Source organism: Chelmon rostratus, chromosome 1 (genome assembly GCF_017976325.1).
Source record: "Chelmon rostratus isolate fCheRos1 chromosome 1, fCheRos1.pri, whole genome shotgun sequence".
Taxonomy (NCBI): Eukaryota; Metazoa; Chordata; class Actinopteri; order Chaetodontiformes; family Chaetodontidae; genus Chelmon; species Chelmon rostratus.
The window spans coordinates 14,390,304-14,415,175 of NC_055658.1; the positions used below are offsets into that span (position 1 = coordinate 14,390,304).

Here is a 24,872-nt window from a genome sequence, read left to right on the forward strand (position 1 = left end):
GGAACCCAGCGACCAACCTGCCTACAGTGTTTTTCCCCTCAGAATTCAGCATCAGCCGCTCAGCCCCTGCCCTCAGCACACATCCCCTACCCCCTAACTGCAGCCTCGTCTGGGCTGCAGATAATGTGTGTCATCTCTTTGTTCTCAGGCCTCTTTGATATCCTCTGCCCTCAGTCCTCGTGACACCATCCTTAAATTTCACCCTTGTCAAGTTCTGATTCCCACCAGAGCCCTTCTCATCCCTTTGTCTGAACTTAGAAATGTCTTTGATGTCTTTGCTCACATCCTCTTTCTGCCCTCTTTCTATAAGATTATTTGTTTTTTTTTTCCAAGGTACCCCTCAGTCTTTCCTCCCCCAAGTCAAACATTCCCAGTGTTTAACATCAGAGCAGTACTTCTTGCCACCCATGAATACAAACTACCAACCAAAAATGGGTCAAACTGATATTCCAACCATCCTCTGTGGTGGCAAGACGGGCTGCCTTCAAGCGAGCATCTGCGTGTGAATGGCGCTGACCTGTGCAAACCATTTACCACCCTACATCTGATGATGCAGTGAGAGATCTCCCCACCCTGCTCCTCGCCTATTTGTTCAAATCCTCCTCCATTACTCTCACTTTTCCTCCATACCCTTAAAATGCCTGAAAATTTCAGGAAAACCGACACCGGCAATGGAACAGCGATGGGCTATATTTAAAATGGAGTTAGACTGGAATTGGACTGTGCCACTCAACTCATGTTTGATCTTTTTTCACTTTTCACTGGCACCACTGTAATAATTCTCCCTTGGCTGGAACCCTTCGTTGTCTGTGCGTGCTGTGGGTGATGTGCTGTAACCCTAAATGAAGTTCTCTAACAAAAAAAAACAAAACAAAACAAAACAAAAAAGGATATGAACATGAACATTTAATGCTGGCCCAATAGGGCAAGTGTCAAAAAAAGTTCTTATTTTCTTGGAAAAGAAATCCAGATGGACAGAAAAAAAAGAGTAAAGTGATTAATGTTGTGTTTTATTTTTGATTTTCAAAAGAACTTAGAGAATCAACCTGTTCTTCCAGACACAGAAAATAAGCAAAAAGCCAGCTTCCGGAAGTGTGGAAGTGTGGGTTAATGTGTGTGTGTGCTTGTGTGTGTGCATGTCTGAGTGTGTGTGTGTCAGTGTGGGAGTATATTTTGGACTTGCACAGCTAAGTTAAAGATATTGTTGAGAAGAGAATTGCCCTTGATGATGATGTTGAAAATAAGGTATTGCTGGAATTTCTGGTGTTAAAGTTAGCTGAAGATGTGGGGAGGTCACTCAGGCTAAAAGGTCAAACCACCCAAATCACAGACACATAAACAGTATTTTCTAACCTACACCCTTACACCCATCAAGCCAGCAGATAGTTTCAGATGTTAATGTCGTGGGTTTGAGCTCCTGAAACCACTGCTGCCACTTCAAATGCAAAGGAGATAAATGGATTTCATTGTGGTGCTCGCTGTATTTGAAATGGCTTTTGAGAAAAATAGCAGCTTGTCTTTCCAGAAACAATGCTCTGGTTAATCAGATAACCCACGCAGTGAATGGTTTTCAATGGGAATAGAAAAAGTCTCTTAAATCAGCTGATAAGAACATCTGTCCTAAACAACATCAATTACTTGAGCACTAGAAACAAAACTCCATTTGCCTCCACCACATGTCAGTGATGGAGAGGTCTCAGTGGTGCCACAGACACTAAAACTGAAACTTTCTGCAGGCTTGATACCATTAGAGGTAAGTGGGCGAAACATTGTTTATGTTTTCATGACAAAAACTTCTTCACTCAAGGTCCCCTTACTAGCTTTTTCCTGCTGTTGTGTTATTAACCACGTCTCACAGCAGGTGGAGTTTGCTCAGTTCAATCCAAGATCATATGGTGGTCAATTTTGGAACCCATCGTTATCATCTGGCAACGATTTAGCTGGCAACAGCCAGTGTTTCAGGGCGTCCGGTGTGGCCAGAGGATATCCTGACAACAGACAACAGATATCCAGGTCAAGACTTGCTGGTCATTGTTTACAGTCCAATTAGCAACTTGACGGCTGATCTTGATCAACAGATATCTGCATTTGAATGCATATAAAAAACCTAATAAAAAGCTAAATTCTCATCAGATGATAGCTGATGGGAGATTGCATGCTCCATCTCTTTTGCTCTCCACATGGACTGTTTTCCCACATGCAACAAAAACCTGCAAAAAAGGGAAACGGTCACGACTACCCGGACTATGAACAGGCTCCAAACAGAAACCAGAATGCTTCCAATAACAAAATCTTGACCCTTGCCTACAAATTCTGCATTCGTCTGCAGATATCTGTTTATAGAGGAAGACCACTTGAAAAATCACTGAAGACCACACAGCACCACCGCACAATTGGCTAGTTGTGTCGCGGAGCCACCCTTGCAAGAACTGAACAGGGTGCAGTTTTTCTACCGTGAGATGTTAGATTCAAGTGAGAAAACTCCTGAGATGCATTCAAAGGAAAAGGCTCAAAAGTGGACCTTGAGTTTAGTTTTTTGGGGTTTTTTTCTGTCGAACTACATTCAATATTTTTGTGATTTGGGTGAAGTGACGATGTATGAATGCAGGCAGTAAATGACTTTGGGTTACAGATGGCAATATGTTGACAAATCTGATGTCGGTGAAATCAATCAATTAATCAGTCAAAATGCACTGTTGCTGTCACCCCCGTTACTACATGTCTATCCTGGAATAGGCGCTAGAGAACATTACAAACCTTTTCTTTTTTCATATTTACAGAGAACAGTGAGTCCAAGGGTGATATTAGACCTGATTTATGTCATTTTGGAGGTTTTGAACTAGGTACAAGCCAGTCTTCCAGTTGTTTGCTTCACTGCCTGAATGTGACCTCCCCCGAGTCCCTTATAGACATGTGCTGATTGGATTAATGGAAACAAATCAGAGTAATAATATCTGGGGGGAAAAAGTCTTTTTACATTCCACTGTTGGTTTTTGTCTACTGGATGTGTGTGTATGTGTGTGTGTTTGCACTGTTGGGAACTTTAGGTTGTGTGATTGTATTTGCTGTGAGTCCCTCTGTGTGTGTATATATATCTGCACTGAGTTCTATTTTGCCAGTTTAATACAGAACAACATTGTTTACTGTTTTTATTCAGTATGATCCAGATGTACAAAGAAATATGTTTTTTTAAAAGTTGTCACTTCTGGAAGAATCACTGCACTTGTTGATGACAATGCTGGAACAAACCTCTCTTCATAGCAGGGTCATTTTCCTCATGTGTGGTTTTAGGGGACATTTGGATCGGGAGGAGGCAACTCTGTTATACATGAGCTGAGAGTCAAAGGGAAAATGTCACAACAAGCTTTACAACAACCCTAGATCAAACCCTGTTTTCTTAGACCATCACACAGCAGATTTTTACTTCAAACAGAAGCAGCTACCAACATTTTGTCCTATCTGTCCTTCTTATCTGGTCCGATCTGAGTCACCAAGACCACATAAAAAAAAAAGAAAAAAAGAAAAAGGGCACCATAACATCACAGCTGACGTTCCCTCAAAACACCCCTGTCGTGCACACATGCTTTCTGGCACAAAGTGTTCTGTGTGTGCCTTATAAACCCTGCCACGCCTTGCTCTTCACCATATGTGCTCCCACCCCGAGTGAGGGAGGAGGGAGGAAAAAAAGGTGAGACAGGAGATAATCATCACCTCTTTGCATCACTGTTAGCTAAGTCTCAGGTCAGAGCAGAGCATCGGAGCATCCCAAAATAACCAGGGACACAGTCATACGTCTGTCCTGATGGCCCGGTGTGTTTAAACAAGGCATTATTTTGTGTGCTGCTGACAAAGCATTACATTCCAAAGGTGTGGTGAAAGTCACACGAATCAATGCAAGTCAACCGTCGGTTATATAACAGTCAGGGTTTGGTATATTTTACTTTTAAGAAATCGAGCTAGATCTGTGTGTCTGCACGCTTCACCGGCCAAATACCATACACTGGTAGATTTAACTGGACAAGCTCGCATTTCTGATTTAGGGCATTCTCTTAGGGGACTGCTTGAGGCAAAGAGAGGTTAACCAGCAACATTTTAATTTATATACTGTACAAATGATTGTGATGTGTCCTGTATGAAAAAAAGGAAAAAAAATCATCAGTATTTACTGGGGTTGTGGATATCTGTGTGTCCTTGGTATCACTCAGCCCCCTCTTTCACTCCCTTTTCTCTTTGTAGTTACACATCCGTGGGGTGCACAATGTTAAATATCAACCATTTATTTTTTTGAAATCTGTACAGTGTATATAAAAATATAAATGTGTATATAAAACAAAGATACTTCTGGTATTGTTCTGAATTTTTCATAAGGTTGGTTTTGCTATTTCCTCTGTGGCAGACAAAATACTTTGAAAGCACCACACATTAGTATAAAAATTTTAAATTACAAGTAGCAGTCCTACATTTAAAGTAGAAGTACATAAGTATTATCTGCAAAATGTGCTGAAATTATCAAAAGAAGAAGGTAGTGGTTCTGCAAAACACTCGCCCTGGATATAAGATTGTTAATACTTATGCCTCATTGTGTAAGCAGCATTATTAATATTTATGTATAATTGCTGTAGCGTTAGGTGGAGTTAGTTTAACTACTTTATATACTGTAACGTATTTTGATCCAGTGATTCCCATGGGGGTTCATCCCTGAGGAGACTGAGAAGGTGTGAGATGATTAATCAGACTGGAAAGAAGACAATTCAAATTTCTGCAGCGCAAATTTGTTTTTATTTTTTGGACTTTTCTCTAATCTTTTACCTGCAACATTTTTTTAAAATTAAACATCTGCCAATTTTGGAGGTTAACCAGCAACTGCTTGTACATCATCAGGTATGTCAGCCAGTCAGCTAACAACTATAACTAAGGGCTCTCAAAAAGATGCTGCTTTTTTTGAGGGGTCGTAAGCCAGAAAGGTGAAGAAATTTGTTTAATCTTTGACAACACATGATCGTTTATAAGCTCATCATATATATTTTTTTTTTAATGTAAAATCCTAACCTAAAAAATAACTAACTACAGCTGTCAAATATATCTAGTGGAGTCAATATTTATTTAAATAGTAAAATATTTCCCTTTGAAATGGGAAACTTACAACCCAAAACCATGAGGATGTGAGTGTAAACTAAGAGACTTTAAGTGCAGTTTTTATCTGAGAAACAAATTTCACAGAGGCTTTGCTGCTAACTCCGTTCCGTCTGATTTGGGGTGTTGATACCATCAACTTCTTTTGTAGAAGTTTAATTGCAAATACATGGACCGACTGATTAGGCCACAATTATTACAGAAACTGCTGGAAATACTTTCGCTCTGTATTTCCCCCTCTTTTCCAGCTCATGCAGAAATAAGGCCAAGATTTTAAGGGTAATTAACATGGATCTTTAGAGTCGGTGCTGATCTCTAGCATTAAGGAAATTGCCTGCTCTGCCTCCTACACACTACGTTTCACTGCATCTTCGACACAAAAGATAACATCTCAGAGAAAAACTGTGCATGTTATGTAATGTTGAGAAACTGTGTTTCATTTACCAACTTATCTAACTTCCTCAAAGTTAAACCTGGCAGAAGTGTATCTGTTACCGGTTTCCCTTTGCGCTCCCCTGCTCACGACTCTCCAGCAGACATGGGAAGACAAGATGACGGCTGGGGATGCTGGTGGTGGTGGTGGAAAGAGGAAACAAGAGAACATGAGATTGAAATTCCAGGGGAGCGGAGGGTGACGGCGAGGCTGAGGATAAAACAGAGAGCTGTCACGACACAGGAAGCAGCAGCGGAGGATGACAGGAGTGCTGGGCTACAGATAGGCGCAGTGGGTGTGCGTGGGCAACTGATGAATACACACTCTAAACAAGCCTCAGAGCAATGAAGATGTGAATTTTGCTCCCCCTGCACGTGGGATCCACAGGTGGTGTCTTTTTTTCCTGCAAGGCAGGGAATTGTGACGGCAGGAAAGGTTCACATTCAACTACTGTCAGATATATTGTAGTGTGTAGCGCAGGGCATTTACACAGGCAGAATGAGGAAATGATTGATTAGCTTAGTCAAGTCCTGCTTTATTTCATGCATCCAAGTGACCACTGCTGGACGTATTCAGATCCTTCGTTTACTAGTAAAAGAGCCAAGACAACAATTTAAAATGACTCTATAACAAGCCCCTGCTTAAATAAAAATAAGAATTCAGAATTATCAGCAGCAACATTTACTTAAATTATCTTGTTTTGCAAAAAGAATGGCCCTTGTGATGGATGTGCATTCCTCTATATTACATTACATTATTTTCAGATTGGGTGCATCAACGTGTAAACAGGATTTTACTGTTGTAGCAGCTCAAGGTGGGGCTAGTTTTGACTACATTATAAAATTAAAGGTATTTTAGTCCAGTGGATCAAGGGGTCAGGTCCCTCCAATGGGTCACAAGATAAATCTGAGAGGTCCTGAGAAGATTCATGGGACAGGAGAGAAGAACAAAAACAACCCTCTGCTCCATGTTTGGATTCATATTTTGTACTTTTCCCCAATCTTTGCTCTTTTTTGTGAAATATTGGATAATTTGACCTCTTGAGAACACTAGTTCAATTTTGAACAATGCATTGTACTTTACAAGCATATTATGCATTCTACATAATTAGGAACTATAGCGGTGAAAAAAATGTAGCGTAAAAACACGTGCAGAGTAAAAAGGTCAGTATTTCCCTCTGAAATGCAGTGGACTGGATGTAGAAAGTACAAGAACTTAAAACAGTACTTAAGTAGAGTACTTAAGTAAATGTATTTAGTTACTCACCACTGATGGAGGTATGTGGTGAGACAGATGGCAGAAGAGCAAAGAACACACACAGAGGGGGACCCTTCTGACATCACCTTGGTCTATTTTAGGACAAGCTGAGGACGTAAAAATTGAAGGCTGGGACACAATTACCCTTTATTTACTCTATGATGAGAAAGAAAGGAAAAGAAAGCATTCTGTTTGTCTACCTGTATGATTGTCTGGTTGTCTGGTGTACATTATGATTCTATGGGTGTACGCAAGCAGGCTTGTCATCTGTTTTGAGATTCTGTGCACATCTCCTAGCCAGAGGGCATTTCCCTCCTGCTCTCAGTACAAGGTTCCACTGAACCGACATGACACACAGCCAGGCAAGATATTTTGCCCATAGTCAATGCACACTAATCCACCAGTGGAGGAGGGAATTATGACCTTATTTGCATGGCTTTAAGCACAAATATATGAGGTTTAATTGGAAACTGAGCTTGACAGAACGTTTGTCTGATGCTTTCTCTCATTAAAGTCATGTAAAAAACACACTTGTCTATTCTGTGGCTGAGATCCCTTTCATCCCTACATGCAGTCATGTAGTGAGGAGATTTTTTATTTTTTTTTCAGGCGGCTTGCACCTCAGATTTCATCATCTTTAACTCATAAACTCATAAATGTCGTCAGCAAATATGGCAGCCGTGGACTGATATTTTCACAACCTATCTGGCATACGTGAGATATACGTGATTTACAGGTGACCCATGTGCCACAGAGATATCAAGATCAGCAGGTGCTTCAGCTGGACAGTGACTGAAAATAAGGTGACTTGCTTCCATCTGGTGTCCATAAGCTGATACTGCAGACGACGCAATCACGTCATCTCAAACAGTGTTCATAGTATCAATCACAGCCACCTCCAGTGTGTGATTTAAACCTCTGGCAAGTGAAAATTGTAATGAAAGAATTGGCATAAGCAGCAAAGAACAGTAGATCATCAACATCAACTTTTATTAAGTAAGCCATAATGTCTGTAATAGGCACAGTAAAATTACTGAACAGAGTGTGCTAATGAGCGAGTCAGTGTGTCTCTTGATATAGATAATCCTCTTGTATTCATTCATCAAAGGCAGCTTGATCAGTATGCACACATTAAGCAGTTTTAATTTACAGTCTGGAATCACAAATTTACAGTATTATCAACGTAAAACATTTAGAACACCTTCCTGATCTTCTGCTGCATCAATAGTTTCCTGAAGCACTGATTTCCCTTTAGCATCCGCGACTCTTCTTCACCCTATAATGACTGACCTGGTCACAGAGGAAATAGTGGACCGAGGCTTTCATGGTGAGAAAGTTTCATGGACTGGTGTGTAGTACTAGATAGTAAAGCGTTCTAAATATTTTGCACTGCACATTATTTTGTACACTCAGCTGTGTATGACTGGCAAAAGACAGCTGACTTCTTCTGGTGGGTAATGACACTGATATTCCAACCAGTGCCCCACCTAAAATGAGTCTCTGAGAGGGTCTAAAAGGTCCGACCTCATTGACTTTCCTTGTCCAGGTACTCCAAGCTGGGTGCATCTAACCTCTGTTCATGGTTGCGATTCTTTGTGAACTCCTTCAGCATGTCCATGACCTCCCCTTGGTACACGTCAGGGGTGGGCTGAGCTTCTGTAAGCAAAAAGACAACACACTTAGTTCTTGTCAGATTCCAACTTATGCTTCTTAAAACCTTTAAATTGGGAGGGAATTCGGTTTTGTATTCTTTATTTTATTCGAGAAGATTAATGACGGGACAGATGGCTGAGGAGCATTGAGCACACAGTGGGGAGCCATTCTGACATCACCTTGAGCTATTTTAGGACAAGCAGAAAACATGAAACTGAAAAGCTGATGTAGGCTGATCCAACATGATGTTTTGCTCCTGACGATAATGAGAAAGAAGATGTGCGTCAGCTTTTGTGTTTGTTTCATTTTGCAGAAATGGGAAAAGGCAACTGTTGTCCAATTTTAAAACTTTCCTCACCTCTGACAGTGTAGGACTCATTAAGGCTTCTAAGTGAGAGATTATGTTTGTGACCTTGGAAATTCTCTGTTTATCAACATCAAAATGGAAACCATTAACATGAATAACATAAAAATAGGATATTATTTGTTTCAGTCAGACTGACAACAGCTTTTTCCTCAGTGTTGCTGCCAGTTGGATGTGTTGATGCTGTTCTCACACTCTTTCTGTTTCTCAGCTGTTGTGCACAACAAAACAGACACATAATTGAATTGAATTAAGAGGAAATTAGAAGAATAAAATGGTAAATCATGCTGGGACAGTGAGCGAGCTCCCAGGGTGAAGTGCAAGCCAAACGGATTGGTTAAAAAAAAAAAACAGCAACAGAGGTGAAATTAATTTGTAAGTGGAGCTGGAATTTCATTATTTCAGCATTAGCAGCCATGAATGACTGCCGGTTAAAGAAAAACAAGTACTTTTATAATCATCACACCCAATGGAGGTTTCCACATTTTGTGGTATTGAAGACTAAATTTAAAATTCCAAAGTCTGATTCATTTGTTGCTGTTAACACAAAACAATATGTCAAAGCAAATACTTGTTATTAGCGATTTGTATAAATATTAATATTGCAAAGTTGAAATGTTTCTGTGTCATTAAATATTCAAATGTTTTGCAGTGAGAATCTTCAGTACACTCAAATCCCCTCAGTGTCTGAAATATCTCTTCACTGGTTGCCAGCTCACGAATTTATGATTTTCTTCAATGCATTATGTCTACTTCACTGCAGTAAAGGAATTATTTTCTCACCTGTTGCCCAGTAGTAGATGTCCCAGTCATTGCTCGGTTCATTAATCAGCCTGTCGTACTGCTGCAGCTGGTTCTCACTCATTGTGTTCAGGTATCGCTTTGCAAAAAGGCTGCAAGAGAGACCGAAAATTCATTTTAGTTGGATTCTTTTCTCAGAAATTAATAGTTACTGGTGATTATCTGAGTGGTTGGTGAATACGCTGCAAACTGCACACTTCTTCTTTGGGCTCCTTCATGTTACATTACTGCCTCCATGTGGTTTTGGTCCTCGCCAATGTCCCATTATCCACTACCTCTGCACTCTGAAATACTGTTTGCACTGATCTCTAACAATTCTTATCTCTGCAGCTGTGGAACCATTTCCAGCTCTCCTGTATACTTTCTACCTGATAGTACATTTTACCATTCATGCCAACTGAAACTCTGCGCAATGTCCTGTGGGATGTTCTCCTTTAATAAAAAGAAGTGAAGCTAAGATTACTAGGTCTGATTCTAGCCTGCTCATTGTTGCCTGTGCTGTACCGCTGCTCTCAGGTGTATGAGTGAGGTGAAAGAAAAAAAAACATCAACTGGGCAAGATGACAGACAGAGAAAGAGAAACACAGTTTAACAACCTGAGCAAAATGCAGTTCTCCAACATGCCCCTCTTGCGACTTTCATACAGCAGTCGACGTTTCTTGATGTCAATGGGCTCGTTGGGCTTCGCCTCCCAAGGGGGCAAAGGGATCTCAATCAGGTCGCCCCTGGTGTCGTCTGGAGCATCTCCACGGTAACCACGAGATGATACCAACCCTGTGGCGGCTGGTCTCCACGCTGCCTGGCACACTCCTTTCACCAGCTGACAGGCAACAAATAAATGTTTGAACAAATACTCGCACCCTGTGTTGTGCTGTATAATCCATTAAATGTGATGAGTCAAATTATTTACTGTTCAATCTGTTCAAAACCTGTTGAAAACTGCAGTGCTGTTGATGAGCTGACAGAGTCTCCCTTCATCGTCTCTACATCTGTTTGTCCCAAATATTCAAATTCAAATATTATAAGGCTGGTGGTTTACTATTAGTACTAATGAAGGGTTTTAGGGCCTGTGTTTTATTTTTTTAAATAATCTATTATTATTAATATTTTTCCTTTTATTTTATTATTTACTGTGACATGAAAGTCTTTAAACTGTGTGACAATACAAAATGTGAGTCACATTGAGACCAAAACAGTTTTTATGTACCAAATTAGGGTCATCTCTCCTTCTTTGTATTAATAGTTCTATTTACAGTAATTCATGCAAATATTTTGGTATAATTTTTAGCCTTCCTCTCTTCTCTCCTCTCAGAGGCGATACACGTGTTTTTAGTCCTCTCTGCCATCAGACTTTTACTGCTTTGCAGCGTTTTTGCTGTGCTTTTTAACACTTACAAATGGTTTCTGGTATGAATGCGCAAAAGCACAGTGAAATGAAGATATATTGAGAAAAGAAGGTTAAAGTTACCACGCATAAGAATCAAATTTACTTCCTCCTATTATTAATGCAGCTCACAGCCGTTGACATAAATTTCCTTCAGTTTGCCTGCATTTACAATCAATATACCGTAGAGTGGAGTTACACAACATCACATGCTGTCCTGTTGTACAGTTGAGAATCCATGATTGTACTACCATCCTCCAAGACGACACGCTGGTTCTGACTGGTTATTTCCAACACTAATATAAGGCTGCTCCATCATATTACTACATCACACTAAACAATTTAAATTAGCATTTAATCCTTCGAAAGTCCTCGAAGAGCTCAAACGTTCCGGACGGCTGCAGCTTCAAAGTTCAACCAAGAAACGCACAAATAAAAAGTAACGTTTACGAGATAACTCACTCTTTTGGCAATGGTAGAAGACAGCATTTTAAGCCTGCTTCTTGAGACGCTGAGAGACTTCTAGACGAACAGCTTCTCCGCCGTGGAAATGTTACCGACGCCTGAATGTCAGATGCATAACAGTGAAATTACACAAGGAGGTTTCACGTAACAGGGTCAGACGGAAAACTAACGAGGGCGGACCGGACACAGCGCACAGGACGCCATACTGATGAGGTAACAGCGATGTTTAGCGAATGGAAAGCATAATCGGCGTCAACATTTTGTAGTTAGAAGTTATTACTGAACTGGTGTATTTTCAGTTACCTTATATAATCAATGCAACTGCTAAATGCATTTCCATCAGGTCATAATTTGAAGTGGCTTGACCTTGGGAACCAAGTGTTGTTTGTTGTTGTGAACCGGTACAATATCCCTGACGCACTAAATGGTCATCTACTGAAAAATGAGCTACATTAGCGTTAGCAGATCAAAGAGCGAGCAGGTAGTGCGAAGCTACTTGTATGTACACTCATACATGAAATACCCTGCATGTGTTTCAGACGTGTTCATTAAAATATCCTCAACTGTCTCCGTCTGTCGTCTTCTCGGTTTTTCATCATAGTTTTAGCTAACTTATCTACGGAACCTGTTTTTGTGGTTTCGAGCGGAACGTTGGCTAACGTAAGATACCGTTAGAAACGAGGTATAACGGTAAAAAAAAGAATCTCGAATGTTGACATTGCACCTATAGTGGCTATGCACTAATAATTTGCAACGTGTGCGGACCGCACTGAAAACAAACAAAGGTAGCTGCAGCCCCATCACCTGGATCATCTTAGGCCCGCAGAATGGCTGCTGCAGGACCAAGTACGTCCAAGACGGATCCCATAGATATTTACAGTGATCTAGGTCAAAACGACGAGGTGAGTCCCATGTTTACATAGTTTTGATTGTGGCAAATGCATCAGTTAGAGCAGCACAGGGCTGGTTAAATCTACAGTTAACGTTTTCTTACTCAGGCATCCAAAGCCTCGTGTATCACTTATGTCCGTCTTAGAAAAGTCTCCATCTTCATGAGAAGTTGTTGCTGTCATGTGTTACAGTGCATATACTTGGTTCAGCCTTTCAGTCAGCGGAGTTAGATGCATCGAAAGTACAGTCATTCAGTTTTGTAGTGATCATTTTTCTGGCAACGTCAGGTGTCCCCCACTGTAGCAAATGCACTGAATCAAGTAGGATACGAATACAGATTATTTTGTTTTTGTTTTTTTTTTAAACTTTATTTCCCATTAAGACCCGTGTAGCATTGGGCATTTCCAGAAATATGGGAACAATCCCCTGGCACTCCACACTCCTGCTGCAGGTGCTAGTATTGCATGTCTCCAGGCAGTGTGCCATGTTCACTGATGCTCTGCACATTGAGGAGCATCCTGTACAGCATAAAAGTTGACATTGTTGCTTTTTTCTGTCCCACACAGGATTTGGAAAGAATTGCTGAAGCAAATGAGCTTTTTGATGCTGTTCTGACTGGCTCAGTCGATCAGGACAAGAAAGTCACAACGCCTCCTAAGGAGACACCAGCTAAAGGAAAATCTAAATCAACAAAAGTGAAAAGTCAAAAAGGTGGAAGCTCAATGAGGAGACTGTCTTTATATGTTGGAAATTTCCCCTGGGTGAGTAACACCCTGGCTGTGTTAATGTTGATTACATTTTTGTTGTATTGTCCAATCCCATTTCTGGTGTTTTGTCCCCGTTGGCAGGCAGAACAGACTTAACATGAAACAGAGCAGAGAAATGAGTTTGCAACATGTGAAAAGAAATGTATGTTTGTTTTTTTATGCACTCAGATATCTTGGATCTGGTTATGAACTGCCTCCCTCACTCCCTCAACACTTTCTCATTTCAGAATTTTAATGTCTGTGTCGAGTCATCTCATTTCAGGCAATGCAGTTTAATGCCAAGTCAAATAAAACATTCCACCAGACCTGCCATTTGCTTATACAGTTGGCACTGTTGTAGTTTGTTGTCAGTTTTCATGACACAACATAAATTCTTCAATGCTTTTCACAATGTCTTCAAATATGCGCCTCCTTTACACCACTCACCCTCTCTGATGTGCACAAGAGGTTAACATATATCATTATGAACAGAGGTGATAGGTGGTGCACAGTACCTTGGTCCAAGAGAAGTCAAATGAATTTACTGACACAGTGATGGTTTTTATAGCTTTACTACAGATTGTGTGTTTAAGAGTTTTACAGTCCACTTCCACTCCAGAGGAGAGGAGTGTGTGAATAGGATTTCTTGGATTGGTATATTGGTTGGAATGAGATTTAGCATCAGAGGGCACCTTTTTGAATAAGTGGCTAAGTAGACATCTTCATCTACATGTCACTCAATTGTGACTTAAAGACTTCAGCCTATCAGCAGATTGTCCAGTGTGCCAAACACATCTCTTCTATCCGGGTACACAGTCCAGAAAAAACTGTAACTGTGATTTCTGGCTTCAAAGTTATCACAACACTGTTAGATGCTGCCTTAAAAATTGCTGTTTTATTACAATATTGAGCCCAAATTGGTTTAAAATGATATACTTTTCCTAGTGTTTTAAGGGGATTGTTTAACGCTATTTATTGGAATGGCAAAAATATTACACAAAAGATCTCCAGTGGATTGTTTCATTTTGCCTTGTGCTGATGCAATATAATATGCCTCAAGTTGCCTTTAAAAGAGCACTAATGCAAAATAGAATTTAAGCTCATGCAGGGACCTGTCGTTAACCAGATACCTCAATAAATGTGGTTCTTTGTCAAGCACTTCCTCAGCTGAGTCTCTGTTGACACAGCCTGTTTCAGTTGCCAGCTCACAAACTAACATTTGGACCAAAGTGAAATTAAGAGTAACCTAGTATTTTTAATAACATTGAAGATTCTGAAACATATCCTCAACAATCTTTTCTCATTAACAAAAGTTTTATTCATTACGTTTCTGTCAATTAGCTCAATTTCTGTTTCTTCAGTGGTCCTATTTATTAATCTGCCTTCCTGTCTTTTTCTTCCCCTCTTGTCCTGAACCTGCTCTTCCTCCAGTGGACATCTGATAAGGACCTCGTGTGCTTGGCTGAAACGCTGGGTGTGAGTGACATCACAGACATCAAATTTGCTGAAAACAGAGTAAATGGTCAGTCAAGAGGGTAAGTGGTTGCAGATCTAGGGTTTATAAAATATAAAGACATCTTGGAAGCCTGTGTTTTGATTTTTCAAGGATTTGGATGTCTGTGTCTTAGTGTTGGTAGCCCTACATGTATTGTTTCTTCTACTCTGTAATACAGCTATGCAGAACTGGTGGTGACCTCAGAAGAGTCATTAAAAATATTGTTGGATAAAATACCCAAATGTGAAGTCAATGGGGAAAGGATAGACTGTCGCTTTGCCACTCGCCAGAACCTCGCCATGTTTGAGGACACAGCAAATAAACGTGAGAGCACCACAGTCTTAAGAAAATGGTTTATGTTACATTATATTGCAAAAATATTACAGTGACTGAAAAACAATGTTTTCTCTGCAGGTATACCCCTGCGCGTAAATTCCAAAGATCCTAGGGACTCAGATTCTTCGGAAATGATTCCTTCATTATTATCACAGGAGCCCAGCCCTCCCCCAATGCATCCCCTTTTTCCATCTAACCCCTGTGCAAACAGGTTTCCCTCATTACACAATCCTTTCCTTAGTCAGGCACCTCCTCCCTTCCCACATATGCCACCAAACATCCCTCAACCCCTGCCACCCCCTTTGTTCCCTCATCTACCAGTCCATGTTCCTAGCCAACCAACTTCCAGTCTGCATATAAATCCGGCAGTCTTCACCTCAGCACAAGACGGGCACAGCAGCAAAGTGTACAGCCAACAAAAGTAAGAACACACACTGTGGTAAATTTATAGCTTGTGCAAGCCATGAACAGTAATGTTTTTTGTTTTTTTTCCCCACTGATGTGATTGTTGTGAAAAGTGGACCTTTAAAGCAACAAAAGACCAGGATGCAGAGAGTAATACAAAAGAATATACACAGATAATAAAGCACATAGGACATATGAAGGATAATGCAACAAACCAAAATTCAGCCCCTTTTTCATTGCAGTTACGAACAAAAGATGTGTGTGGCACCAGTTATTTTTAGCAAGAACCGGTTGAATAATTCTGTCCGTCAGTGTGACAATAATCTGTGCATTTTTCAGGCACATGTGTCAAACTACAGATGGGGATTTTGAGGAGCTGATGAACAGAAACAGAGCTGTTGCCAGCAGCGCCATCACCAAGGCTGTGTCTGGAGCAACAGCTGGTAGGTACAGCTGATCAGATTCTGTGAAGTGGAACAAGGAACACAGAACCCAATAAGCCATGTGGAGAAAGGACCGGCTCACCTAAGACTGACAGATATATGGAAAAAAATTACAACAAAGAGACTGTTTGCCCCCCCCCCCATTTAATAGCAACTGTCTCTAATATCTAATTTTTCCAATTTCCAATTGCTACTGCAGGGGACTTGCGGGTGGCCATGGAGACTCTATTAACTGCCATTGCTATCATTAAGCAGTCCAGAGTGTATGGAGATGAACGCTGCCAAGCCCTGGTCACCTCACTCAAGGACTGTCTAGTCTCTATCCAGGGCAACCACAGCTACAGGTTTGTGTAACTATGCACCAAAACTCCAAGATATGATGCATCTTGGGCCCCATTTACACCTGCCATTAACATGCATCTTACATAATCCAATCACAAGTGGACAGCTCAAAGAACACCAGTTCACAATGCCAATAAACACATACATCATTTCCATTTGCTTAGATCAAATGGGTTGATGTTTTTTAACTAGCACCCCGACAGTAGTAGCTAACACGTTGGGACAAATGAATTGTTTTTGTAATCAAAAAAAGAAATAATGTGTAACATTTGCTGAATTTTCAAGAAGGGCCAAAGGATTAAGAATTTGTCGTAGACATCATTTCACGGTTTGTAACATTTCTCACAAAGTAATTTTTTTTTCACCTGTCCTTTTACCCCTCCACTTCCATGCATGTAGGAGAAACTACGATGGCTGTGAAAAACGTGAAAGGTGCTTTCTAGTGTCAGTGTTTGCTTTGTCCATTCTTGGCTACTGTAGAAACATGGTGGTGCAACATACTCTGTGGGAGAGGAAACTGCAACAGTTCTTACTTTTAGGTGGTTATACGCCAAAGAAAACAGAATTCTGAATATTGAGTTTCTACCAATAGAACTACATCTTAAGTCCCACACACTGGACCTTTAAACGAGTCTGGGGACTTTCTCCATGGGCAAAGAAGCAGTAGCCTATACTGGTTATTGGTCAATACATCCTCAATGTGTCTTTGATGCTTTCGCACCTGTTCTTAGAGCTGTCCACTTGTGATTGAATCACCCAACATGCATGCTATTACCGGGTGTAAACAGTGCCTTGCTGTCCACACAGAAACTGAAAATTAGGTACACGCATTTTCTCTGCAGGAGTAGCAGTCGCTCTGGGGACGAAGAAAGAGACAGGGACAGGGGTCGTGACAGAGAGCGAGAGCGGGATAGAGAACGAGACAGAGAAGATTCTTCTGGTTGGGAAGGCGCGGGAATGTCTCGAAGACGCAGAGAACGCTCCTGGAGCGGGGAGAGGGACAAGGAACGCTCGCGGGAACGGGAAAGGCACAGAGAACACAGAGACCGATACCGCTGACTTGGTAAGCTTCCCTCTAATTTGTACACATAGTTTTTCATCCATTGGATTGTTTCATTATTTGGCTAGTGTTTCATTATCAGTTCCCTTGTTGGGATTCTTAAGACGTCGTATCATTTTTCTGTTTTATGAAGTACATCAAGACCACAACAAGACTGCCCAAAAATTCCTACATGTAAAAGCATGTAGAGAGCCATACTGGTTGGTTAGTGTCTCTCATGCAACTTCCTTTAGCTTGCTTGATTAGTGACCCCAATAATGCAGAATTATTATCATAAAATACAGTAATAACAGTTATTGAGTAACTCCATTACCTACAGATGTCAGATCTAAGCAAAGGTCGCCGCATTCAACCCTATTGATTTACAGAGTCAAAAACTACATCATTTTTGTTTCTAAATGTTGCCTACAAAGGCTGCCTCAGTATATCACATCTCTTGTCAGATTAAAAACTAGTGTTCATCAGTCCAGATCCCAGGACTGACTTTCATGCTCCATGAGTGAATACTGAACTTACATTCTATTGGCTGTTTTCTAATCTCTCTTCTATTTCTTCTACTGAACTCTGGTCTCTCTTGCGAAACAGAGCCTAATCTCAGTGAGAATATCTGATTAAATGAAGGTTTTGTATATGAAAAGCTTCTTCAAACATGATTAATTTCAATGAAACATCCCGTATCTCTCCCGACAGTATACTTATTTTTATGGCTCAAGAGTGCAGATTGTTTTATTTTAAGGTTTTAAGCTGTGTTGGATAAACCGTGAAAAGAATGCACAATCTCAGTGCATCCAAAACCCTTTTGACAGATTACGGTTCATGAAGTGGAGGTCAGTGAAGTGGTTATTTTTAGTACAAAGTTCTTCCTGTGCAATGAACTGTTAAAAGTCAGCAACCCATTATGTACCAGCCTCTTTAATACATCATTATCATCATCACCACATTTTCAGTCTTTTTGTCAGGTCTGTTCATACCTTCATGGCTGTAACACAGTGATATTTGCGACATAAAGTGAGGTGGAACATATGCAGAACTTTTACCAGTGATGTACTGTATGTAAGAAAGCTTTTCGATCAATACAAAGGTTAAAACGTTCTATAGTTTTATGAATCACAGTAAGTACTACAAAATGCCAGTAAGTTGTACTGCGGTTGTAAGGAGAATTACCACACAGCCTCTCAGAGGCGTTTGCTATATTAAGCTGTTGGCCAGTACTGTCCATGTTTGATTTGTGTAAATGTGGCTTTGAAAAGTATGCTTTCTTTCCCCAGACAGATGGAGTGTGTAAGTGTGAAGCCGAGCGAAGACGGGAGTTTTTGTTTCTGTACCAAGCTGTATAAAAACCTGGAGTAATCTAAGATAAGACTGAAGATGTATCTCCAAAAGTCTAAGGTTACATTTTTTTTGTTCTCCGGCTGCCTGTACATACTGGGATTTTTATCTGGTTTAAGAAAAAAATGAGATTGTTGATTTGTTGCTGGGAAGTGAGATCCCAGTGCTTGCATGAGCGGGAACACCTCTGAATAATTTATGTAATGTAGTGTTTTCATCACTTTCTTTTGTATTAAATCTGCAAATTAAAACATTCCCTGAAAATATAATTTGTGTTTTATTTCTTCAGGCATTTGGGTCATATTACATCTGCTCATTTAGGATATTGTAGTGACTGACTGTTCATATTTTCATATAAGATGTTGAAAAGCTGTATTTGAACTATAAGCAGTCAAAACACCTCAGTAACTGAATACTTGTATTGCTACTGACCAAATTTTGGTTAACCTAATTTTCAGAAGGTCTGAGTGGGGTGTCATAAGTAGAATAAGAACAGAAATTAAGTTACTTACTAGCAGTAATTTTCTCCCAGATATAAGGTGGTGCTTTCCTTTAATGTAGACTGAACTGATGCAACATACATGTGAAAACTCATTTTTACCTTTTAGTTTTGGAAGACTGATTGTGGTAAAAAGATATGATTAATAAAATGTAACAGTCATTTAACACCTTTATTTAGAAAAAATACATTATCAAATAGGTACACAAATGAATGTACCAAAAGTCTTAACTGCACAGCATCTGTTGTCACACATGAACATAATAACATGAATCTGTCCATGCCACTGTCCCACAAAGTCTATGCAGTTCTTGAAGGTGGCCAGTTACAATCACTTCTCCAGTGGAGCATAATTCAACAATTTCTCAATAAGATCCACGTGAGAGAGGAGCATCCTCCGGCAGCAGTATCTCTTCAGGCCCAGGGCATCAAGAGCATCACTTAAGAGGCAGAGAGGAGTTAATGTTAGTCCTAATGCAGATCACCAAATGAATAAATTAAGTACAGGAGAATTACTACAGACAACAGTCAGGGTAGCAGTCTAAATGGCCTCAGGTAATCGCCATTATTCATTCCATCATTGCATTCAAGTCTCAATGTGGACATCACAAAACCTTGGGAGAAATGAACATACCCTGTGACAACTGAATAGGCTAAAAGGTTTTGCTGTGTTGTACTTCTACTTCACTGCTTCAAGAAATTTCTTTAGGCTCCGCCACTCATCTGGTGATGTGGTGCAGACTAGACTGACATGACAGACTAGCAGGTCATTTCTCTCACCCCTCAGTATACTCCGCTTGAAGTAGGCCGAGGTATGCCTCCCATTTGTTACCCACAATCTTGCCACACGTAAAGCACCGGACAGGGATGATCATTGTAGACACCTGGGGACAGACGCACATCACGCTGTTAACGTTCAAACTGTGTGAGTGTAGATTGAAGGCTAATACCAGCATGGTAACTAGCTAGCTAGCTAGCTAGCATCGAACATTAACTAAATGATTAGAGTTAACGAGTACTGTTGTGGTTAGTGTAGGAATTTGTTTAGACGGTCTGCGAAAACCACTAGTAGTAAATGTAGTAGTACAAGGAATACGACTCACAATCCTGTGAAATCGAGCTGTTAACCCAAGTGGTAACGGTGTATCAGATGGCAAACAATGCTCAATGTTTTGCTAACATTGTAGCTACGCAATTTCAATGGATGCGTTTTCGTTGTTGAATACAAAAATGCAAACGAAGTCTTTACCTACAGTAGCTTGTTTCTAGAAGTGCTTGTTTTAATAATGTTTTTCCAGCGTCTGTTGGTGGATAAATAAGATAATAACACTGCATAGATCCCATGGTGTAACTTCAACACTGTAGCCACGCGATTTGCACAACAGTAAAATGTTAGCTAACGTTAGCCGCTGGTAACATGTTGCCACTATCTGACATAGTATTTGCTATTTACCAGTCAGAACACAAAGTCTAAAACGATATTACATTTTATTTACTCACCGTCCAATCTAGTTTACCTAAATCTTAAAAGTTATATTATTCCAAGCGAAACTAGCTGCGAGAAAGCAGCTTCCCTCGTTCTTTTTAGCCGCTAACAACAGCAAGACTTCCTGAATCGAACCCTTCAGAATAAAAGCCTGATTTTCACAAAGATTAACTCATAGTAAACTTGAACAGTTTTCTAGATGCATCCTGATTATTATCAATAGGATGGACGAATGGTTGAAACAACTCCGACTATAACCCAGTACATTTCAACAGTACTACAAACTGCAGCCTCCAATTTAACCATGACATTGATTCAACATCTCTCATAAAAAAAACTGTTTACATTTACAAACATTATAACCAACATGAAGTGCTGTTGTATAAGCCTAGATTGTTTTTTTTTAACAAGGTGTACTTCATAGAATGGCAATTTGGCAAAAATTTGGTACAAAAACCACACAACCAGCCACACTGTGTAGAATGACAAACTGCAGACACCCACCAGCAGACCATCCTACCAGTCTGTGCAGTGGCCTTTTTACTTATTTTTGGATATGTACACCTCTAAACCTCAAGAGTGTGCATAATACAGACCGTGTATGCTTTACTGACTGTCCCCAAATCCCTTGTGAGTTTTGTCTAGGCCTAAATCTTTATGATTTTTGTGTTTTGGTGATCGCAGCAAACTCCCATAGTTCACACAGCTTCTAAGTGAGTAAATGTCGAAAGAAACAACAGCTCTGTTTCTACAGACTCTCAACAACTGTGTGTTTACAGGTAGAGCACAGTAGAGCTGACAGATAATGGCTTTTATTGGCCACAACAGATATTGATAATTTAAAGTATAACCCACATAACATTACACACTGACCAGACACATAAATATTTTAGCACGTATCCCTCAAATGTGGTTATTAAAGAGTGATTAAAGGCATGTACTGACTGCTGATGCAAGATATTTTACAGTTGAACCATACATTTTGTTGTCAAAAATAATTAAATAGAGTAGTTCACACCCTGAATATAGTAGTTCTATGTAGTTTCATTGTTCATGAACATGAAAGATTTAATTTGACACTAGATATTTTTTTCAGGCAATTATACATATTTCTGTTGTTCCAAATTGTCAGGTTTAAATATTTTTGAAAAAAAAAAACAGCCTTGAGTCTTGAGGATTTTGCTCTTTTGGACAACCTGTGTGCTGTGTAAAACATCAATAAACCAGAATGTGATCATAATTGTTGCAATCATTACCAAATAACTACTCACTTGGGCTGGTTCACTGACTTTAATAAAGGTTCGATTACAACCTCTTTTGTTTTTACATTTAGGAGTTTGGGGGTCAGAGGGGGCTGTGCATAAGGAAAATATGTTAGAAATATATCAAAAATATATCATAACCATCGTTATCATCACCACAGTCATCATGTAAAACAACCATTACCATCATCATCTCTAACATCACCATCATTGCCATCACTAACATCATACATCATCATAATCTACAGTATTATTACATCATCATTTATGTAATTTAACTTGCTACAGCACAGGTGCTAAATGAGGAGTCCTATCTGAATTATTGCATTTATACGCTGTTGAAATTATGAAAATAGGATCTTTATTTTTTTTTTTTTTTTGGTACACTGTATTGTACAATGTAAGGTGAAGTTTGTTTTTGTGTTGGCATACTATCTTTTGGATGTGTTCGGGGTGTTGACGATGGTGAATGTGGTATGTTTGGCCAGTAATGTGTGGTAAAATTCGTACGTACCCCTACAACTAAAATCAAGTAATGGTGTGTGTCAGAGCTGTCTTTCTGCTATCTACTTATGCAACATCCCTATGAGCTTTACATGTGAGTGGACAATATTGTGTATCGCTGTACAGGTGACTGTGTGTGCAGCAACAAAATTGTGGCTGCTTGACAATTTTTTTTCCCCCTTTGAGTAAACTATACAACAGTTGTTCATCTACCCCCCCACTTTAATTATATTAGCAACTTACGATGTTCTCATTACATTATATTTGTACTTAGTTATTGATGAGGTTTTGAAAACAAGGATTCTTCCTAAAGCCACATTAGGGGAGCACAGTGAAGACAGAAACAACTCAAATGTTTTGGCAGCAGGCTTTAAAGCCTGTTACTACAACACTAATGGCTGTTCAGCCTGATACTGTTACATCTACAGTAGGATGTAAACAGATGGAACCAGCACGACTGTGACTGTTGTTGTAAGACATGAAAGGTTATTGATTTGTGACATCATTTGACAGTAAAATAAAACTTTCTTATTCTACAGTAAGACGTAACTTTTTCTCTGCAACATACTGTGCATGTTTTATCTCCAGCAGTCCCCTACATCCCATCCCTAAACCACAGCATGCCTATATTTTCTCTTTTTCTCAAAAGTTGATTTTTTTTTTTAGTTGCACTATGCCATTCCCTATGTGAAATTTATATATTTATATATATATATGCAGAGATTTAGTGTTTCCTTCCTTGTACTCTGAGGAAAGAAACTGAATCCCTTCACTTAGGCACTGCTTTAACCAAAATATGTGCAATACACCACTGCATTTTCGTAACTGTTTACCTATTTAAAGGTAAAACCTAGAACAACTCTGGTAGTCAGTATTAATATCTATAAGTTTCAACATTATCAATACAGTTTTTCATGATCTTTTAGCAAAGTGAACCAAGCTATTTCCAGTGCAGGAATGCACAAATATTGCAAGCTTATGTCAATATTTGTGCATACTGAATTAAATAAGATAAAGCAGTTGAATAAGCTACCTTTAGAGAGTTTAGGCTTTTAAGCTCAGTATTACAGTGTGAGTTTTTTTTAAGAAACGTTATTACAATTCAGATGCAATATTGAAGCAACTTCATGCATATACTATATGTAATTATGCTCCATATACAGCCTTGATCAAAACTTGAATGGTTCAACTCACTACGAGTGAAAGCAGGCCAAAAAAAGAAAATAAAAATAAGATGCACAGTGGCTCCCCACCCCCCATGTGTACCATCATAGTCTGTGAACCACTCAGCAACAATGCTCTAACTCATCGACTGATAAATACTTTAATATGAGACAAGAATTTGGTTTTAATTTCTCCTTGCCAGTAGCAACACTCCCAGCAAGATGGCTCCTGCAGCAATAACAGCACCACCGATGAGAAAGGGTTTCAGGTGCTCCAGAGAGTCTGTGCCGCAGGCCGCAGCCTCGTCACCTGCTGCTGCTGCTTCGGCTTCTGCTGCCCCATCCTGGGGAGGAGGATGCTCAGGCTCAGGGGCTGCAGGGGCAGGGTCAGCTTTGCGTGGGGCTGCCGGCTCCTTCTTCTCTGCTTTAGATGCCGCCTTGGGCGCTGGAGCCCCGGTCTTGGCCTTGGCTTCCATGGACTCAGGGACAGAGGTGTGGTCTGGTCAGGAGTAGCCTTTATAAGGTCAGCTCTGTGCTGCTTCACTGAGGAAAAACAGCAAACAGACACAGCCAGATTATCCCTCTAAATATGGCTCAGACATCATGTTATCTGCACTGCTGAATGTAGAGACACTGACATACGAAAGAGCCCTTAAAATCCACGATTCACTGTATAGCAGTGAAGCAGTCATGTGGTAGTGAGGCCTTAAATGTGACCTTGGAAAAAGATGACATTGATGGGAACACTCCGATGCTCAGAGGACAGGGAATTGTTTATTTTGGACACAGCAGCTGTGTCATAATCTTCCAGTCAAAAAACAATGTTACGACAGCTTCCTGTGTAAAGCTTTTTCATCCACTCGTTTTGTAATGGAGGAAGAGGGAATGGTGCTACAGCTGCAGAGCTTATTCGTAGTCAAGGACTCAATCTCAATTTTTTTGGCCCTGACAAGAGCCTAATCCAGATGCAATAACATGTAGAGAGCAAGACAGAGGAATAGCTCTGTCTTGCTCTTTATATGTTATTGCTCTGTTCTCTCAATGTAAAACTGCATGAGTCATTTGTGCCATAAATGGAGGACAAGATGGAGGAGAGAAATAAGGACCATGGTCCCTGTGTAGAAATCAGTGAAAATGCAAATGAGGAGACGGAATGAAGAGGAATAAACACTGCTAAAATTGAAGGAACGCATCACAGCAGCTTGCACTTTACAGAATGTAGGCTGGACACGTCTTTCAAAAATGCTTGCTATTAAATCCTGCAGTGACGTGAAGAGAGGAAATATGGGAATGACATACCTCTCCAACAGCTCTGTAGAGATAAGAAGGATAACAGATGAAGGAGGAACTGTAGCAGTCTCTGGCTGTGAGATTGTCCTTAATATAGGAGAAATGAGAGAAAGCGGAGAGATGGAGGACAC

At 40.1% G+C, this 24,872-nt stretch overlaps 3 protein-coding genes and 1 long non-coding RNA gene across 4 annotated transcripts; 1 reads left to right on the forward strand and 3 right to left on the reverse strand.

Moving 5' to 3' along the window:
* Positions 1 to 7,797: 7,797 nt before the first annotated feature.
* Positions 7,798 to 11,629, reverse strand: sdhaf2 (succinate dehydrogenase complex assembly factor 2). Its single transcript, XM_041940960.1, has 4 exons — positions 11,488 to 11,629; positions 10,238 to 10,461; positions 9,624 to 9,733; positions 7,798 to 8,479 (listed from the first exon to the last, which is right to left on the reverse strand). The coding sequence occupies exons 1-4, from the start codon at positions 11,512 to 11,514 to the stop codon at positions 8,349 to 8,351; spliced, it is 492 nt and encodes a 163-aa protein (XP_041796894.1). The 5' UTR covers positions 11,515 to 11,629; the 3' UTR covers positions 7,798 to 8,348.
* A 147-nt stretch (positions 11,630 to 11,776) lies between these two features.
* LOC121604508 (cleavage and polyadenylation specificity factor subunit 7-like) lies at positions 11,777 to 18,800 on the forward strand. Its single transcript, XM_041934049.1, has 9 exons — positions 11,777 to 12,392; positions 12,948 to 13,142; positions 14,559 to 14,662; positions 14,801 to 14,946; positions 15,037 to 15,379; positions 15,703 to 15,806; positions 16,006 to 16,150; positions 16,991 to 17,211; positions 18,477 to 18,800. Exons 1-8 carry the CDS (start codon positions 12,318 to 12,320, stop codon positions 17,205 to 17,207), a joined length of 1,329 nt encoding a protein of 442 aa, XP_041789983.1. The 5' UTR covers positions 11,777 to 12,317; the 3' UTR covers positions 17,208 to 17,211; positions 18,477 to 18,800.
* Positions 18,801 to 19,189: 389 nt separating this feature from the next.
* On the reverse strand, positions 19,190 to 20,662 carry polr2l (RNA polymerase II, I and III subunit L). The gene is made up of 3 exons (XM_041934060.1): positions 20,537 to 20,662; positions 19,817 to 19,920; positions 19,190 to 19,476 (listed from the first exon to the last, which is right to left on the reverse strand). The coding sequence occupies exons 2-3, from the start codon at positions 19,909 to 19,911 to the stop codon at positions 19,368 to 19,370; spliced, it is 204 nt and encodes a 67-aa protein (XP_041789994.1). The 5' UTR covers positions 19,912 to 19,920; positions 20,537 to 20,662; the 3' UTR covers positions 19,190 to 19,367.
* A 1,455-nt stretch (positions 20,663 to 22,117) lies between these two features.
* On the reverse strand, positions 22,118 to 24,872 carry LOC121609983. The gene is made up of 2 exons (XR_006007027.1): positions 24,751 to 24,872; positions 22,118 to 23,994 (listed from the first exon to the last, which is right to left on the reverse strand). It is a non-coding gene; the product is annotated as an uncharacterized LOC121609983 (long non-coding RNA).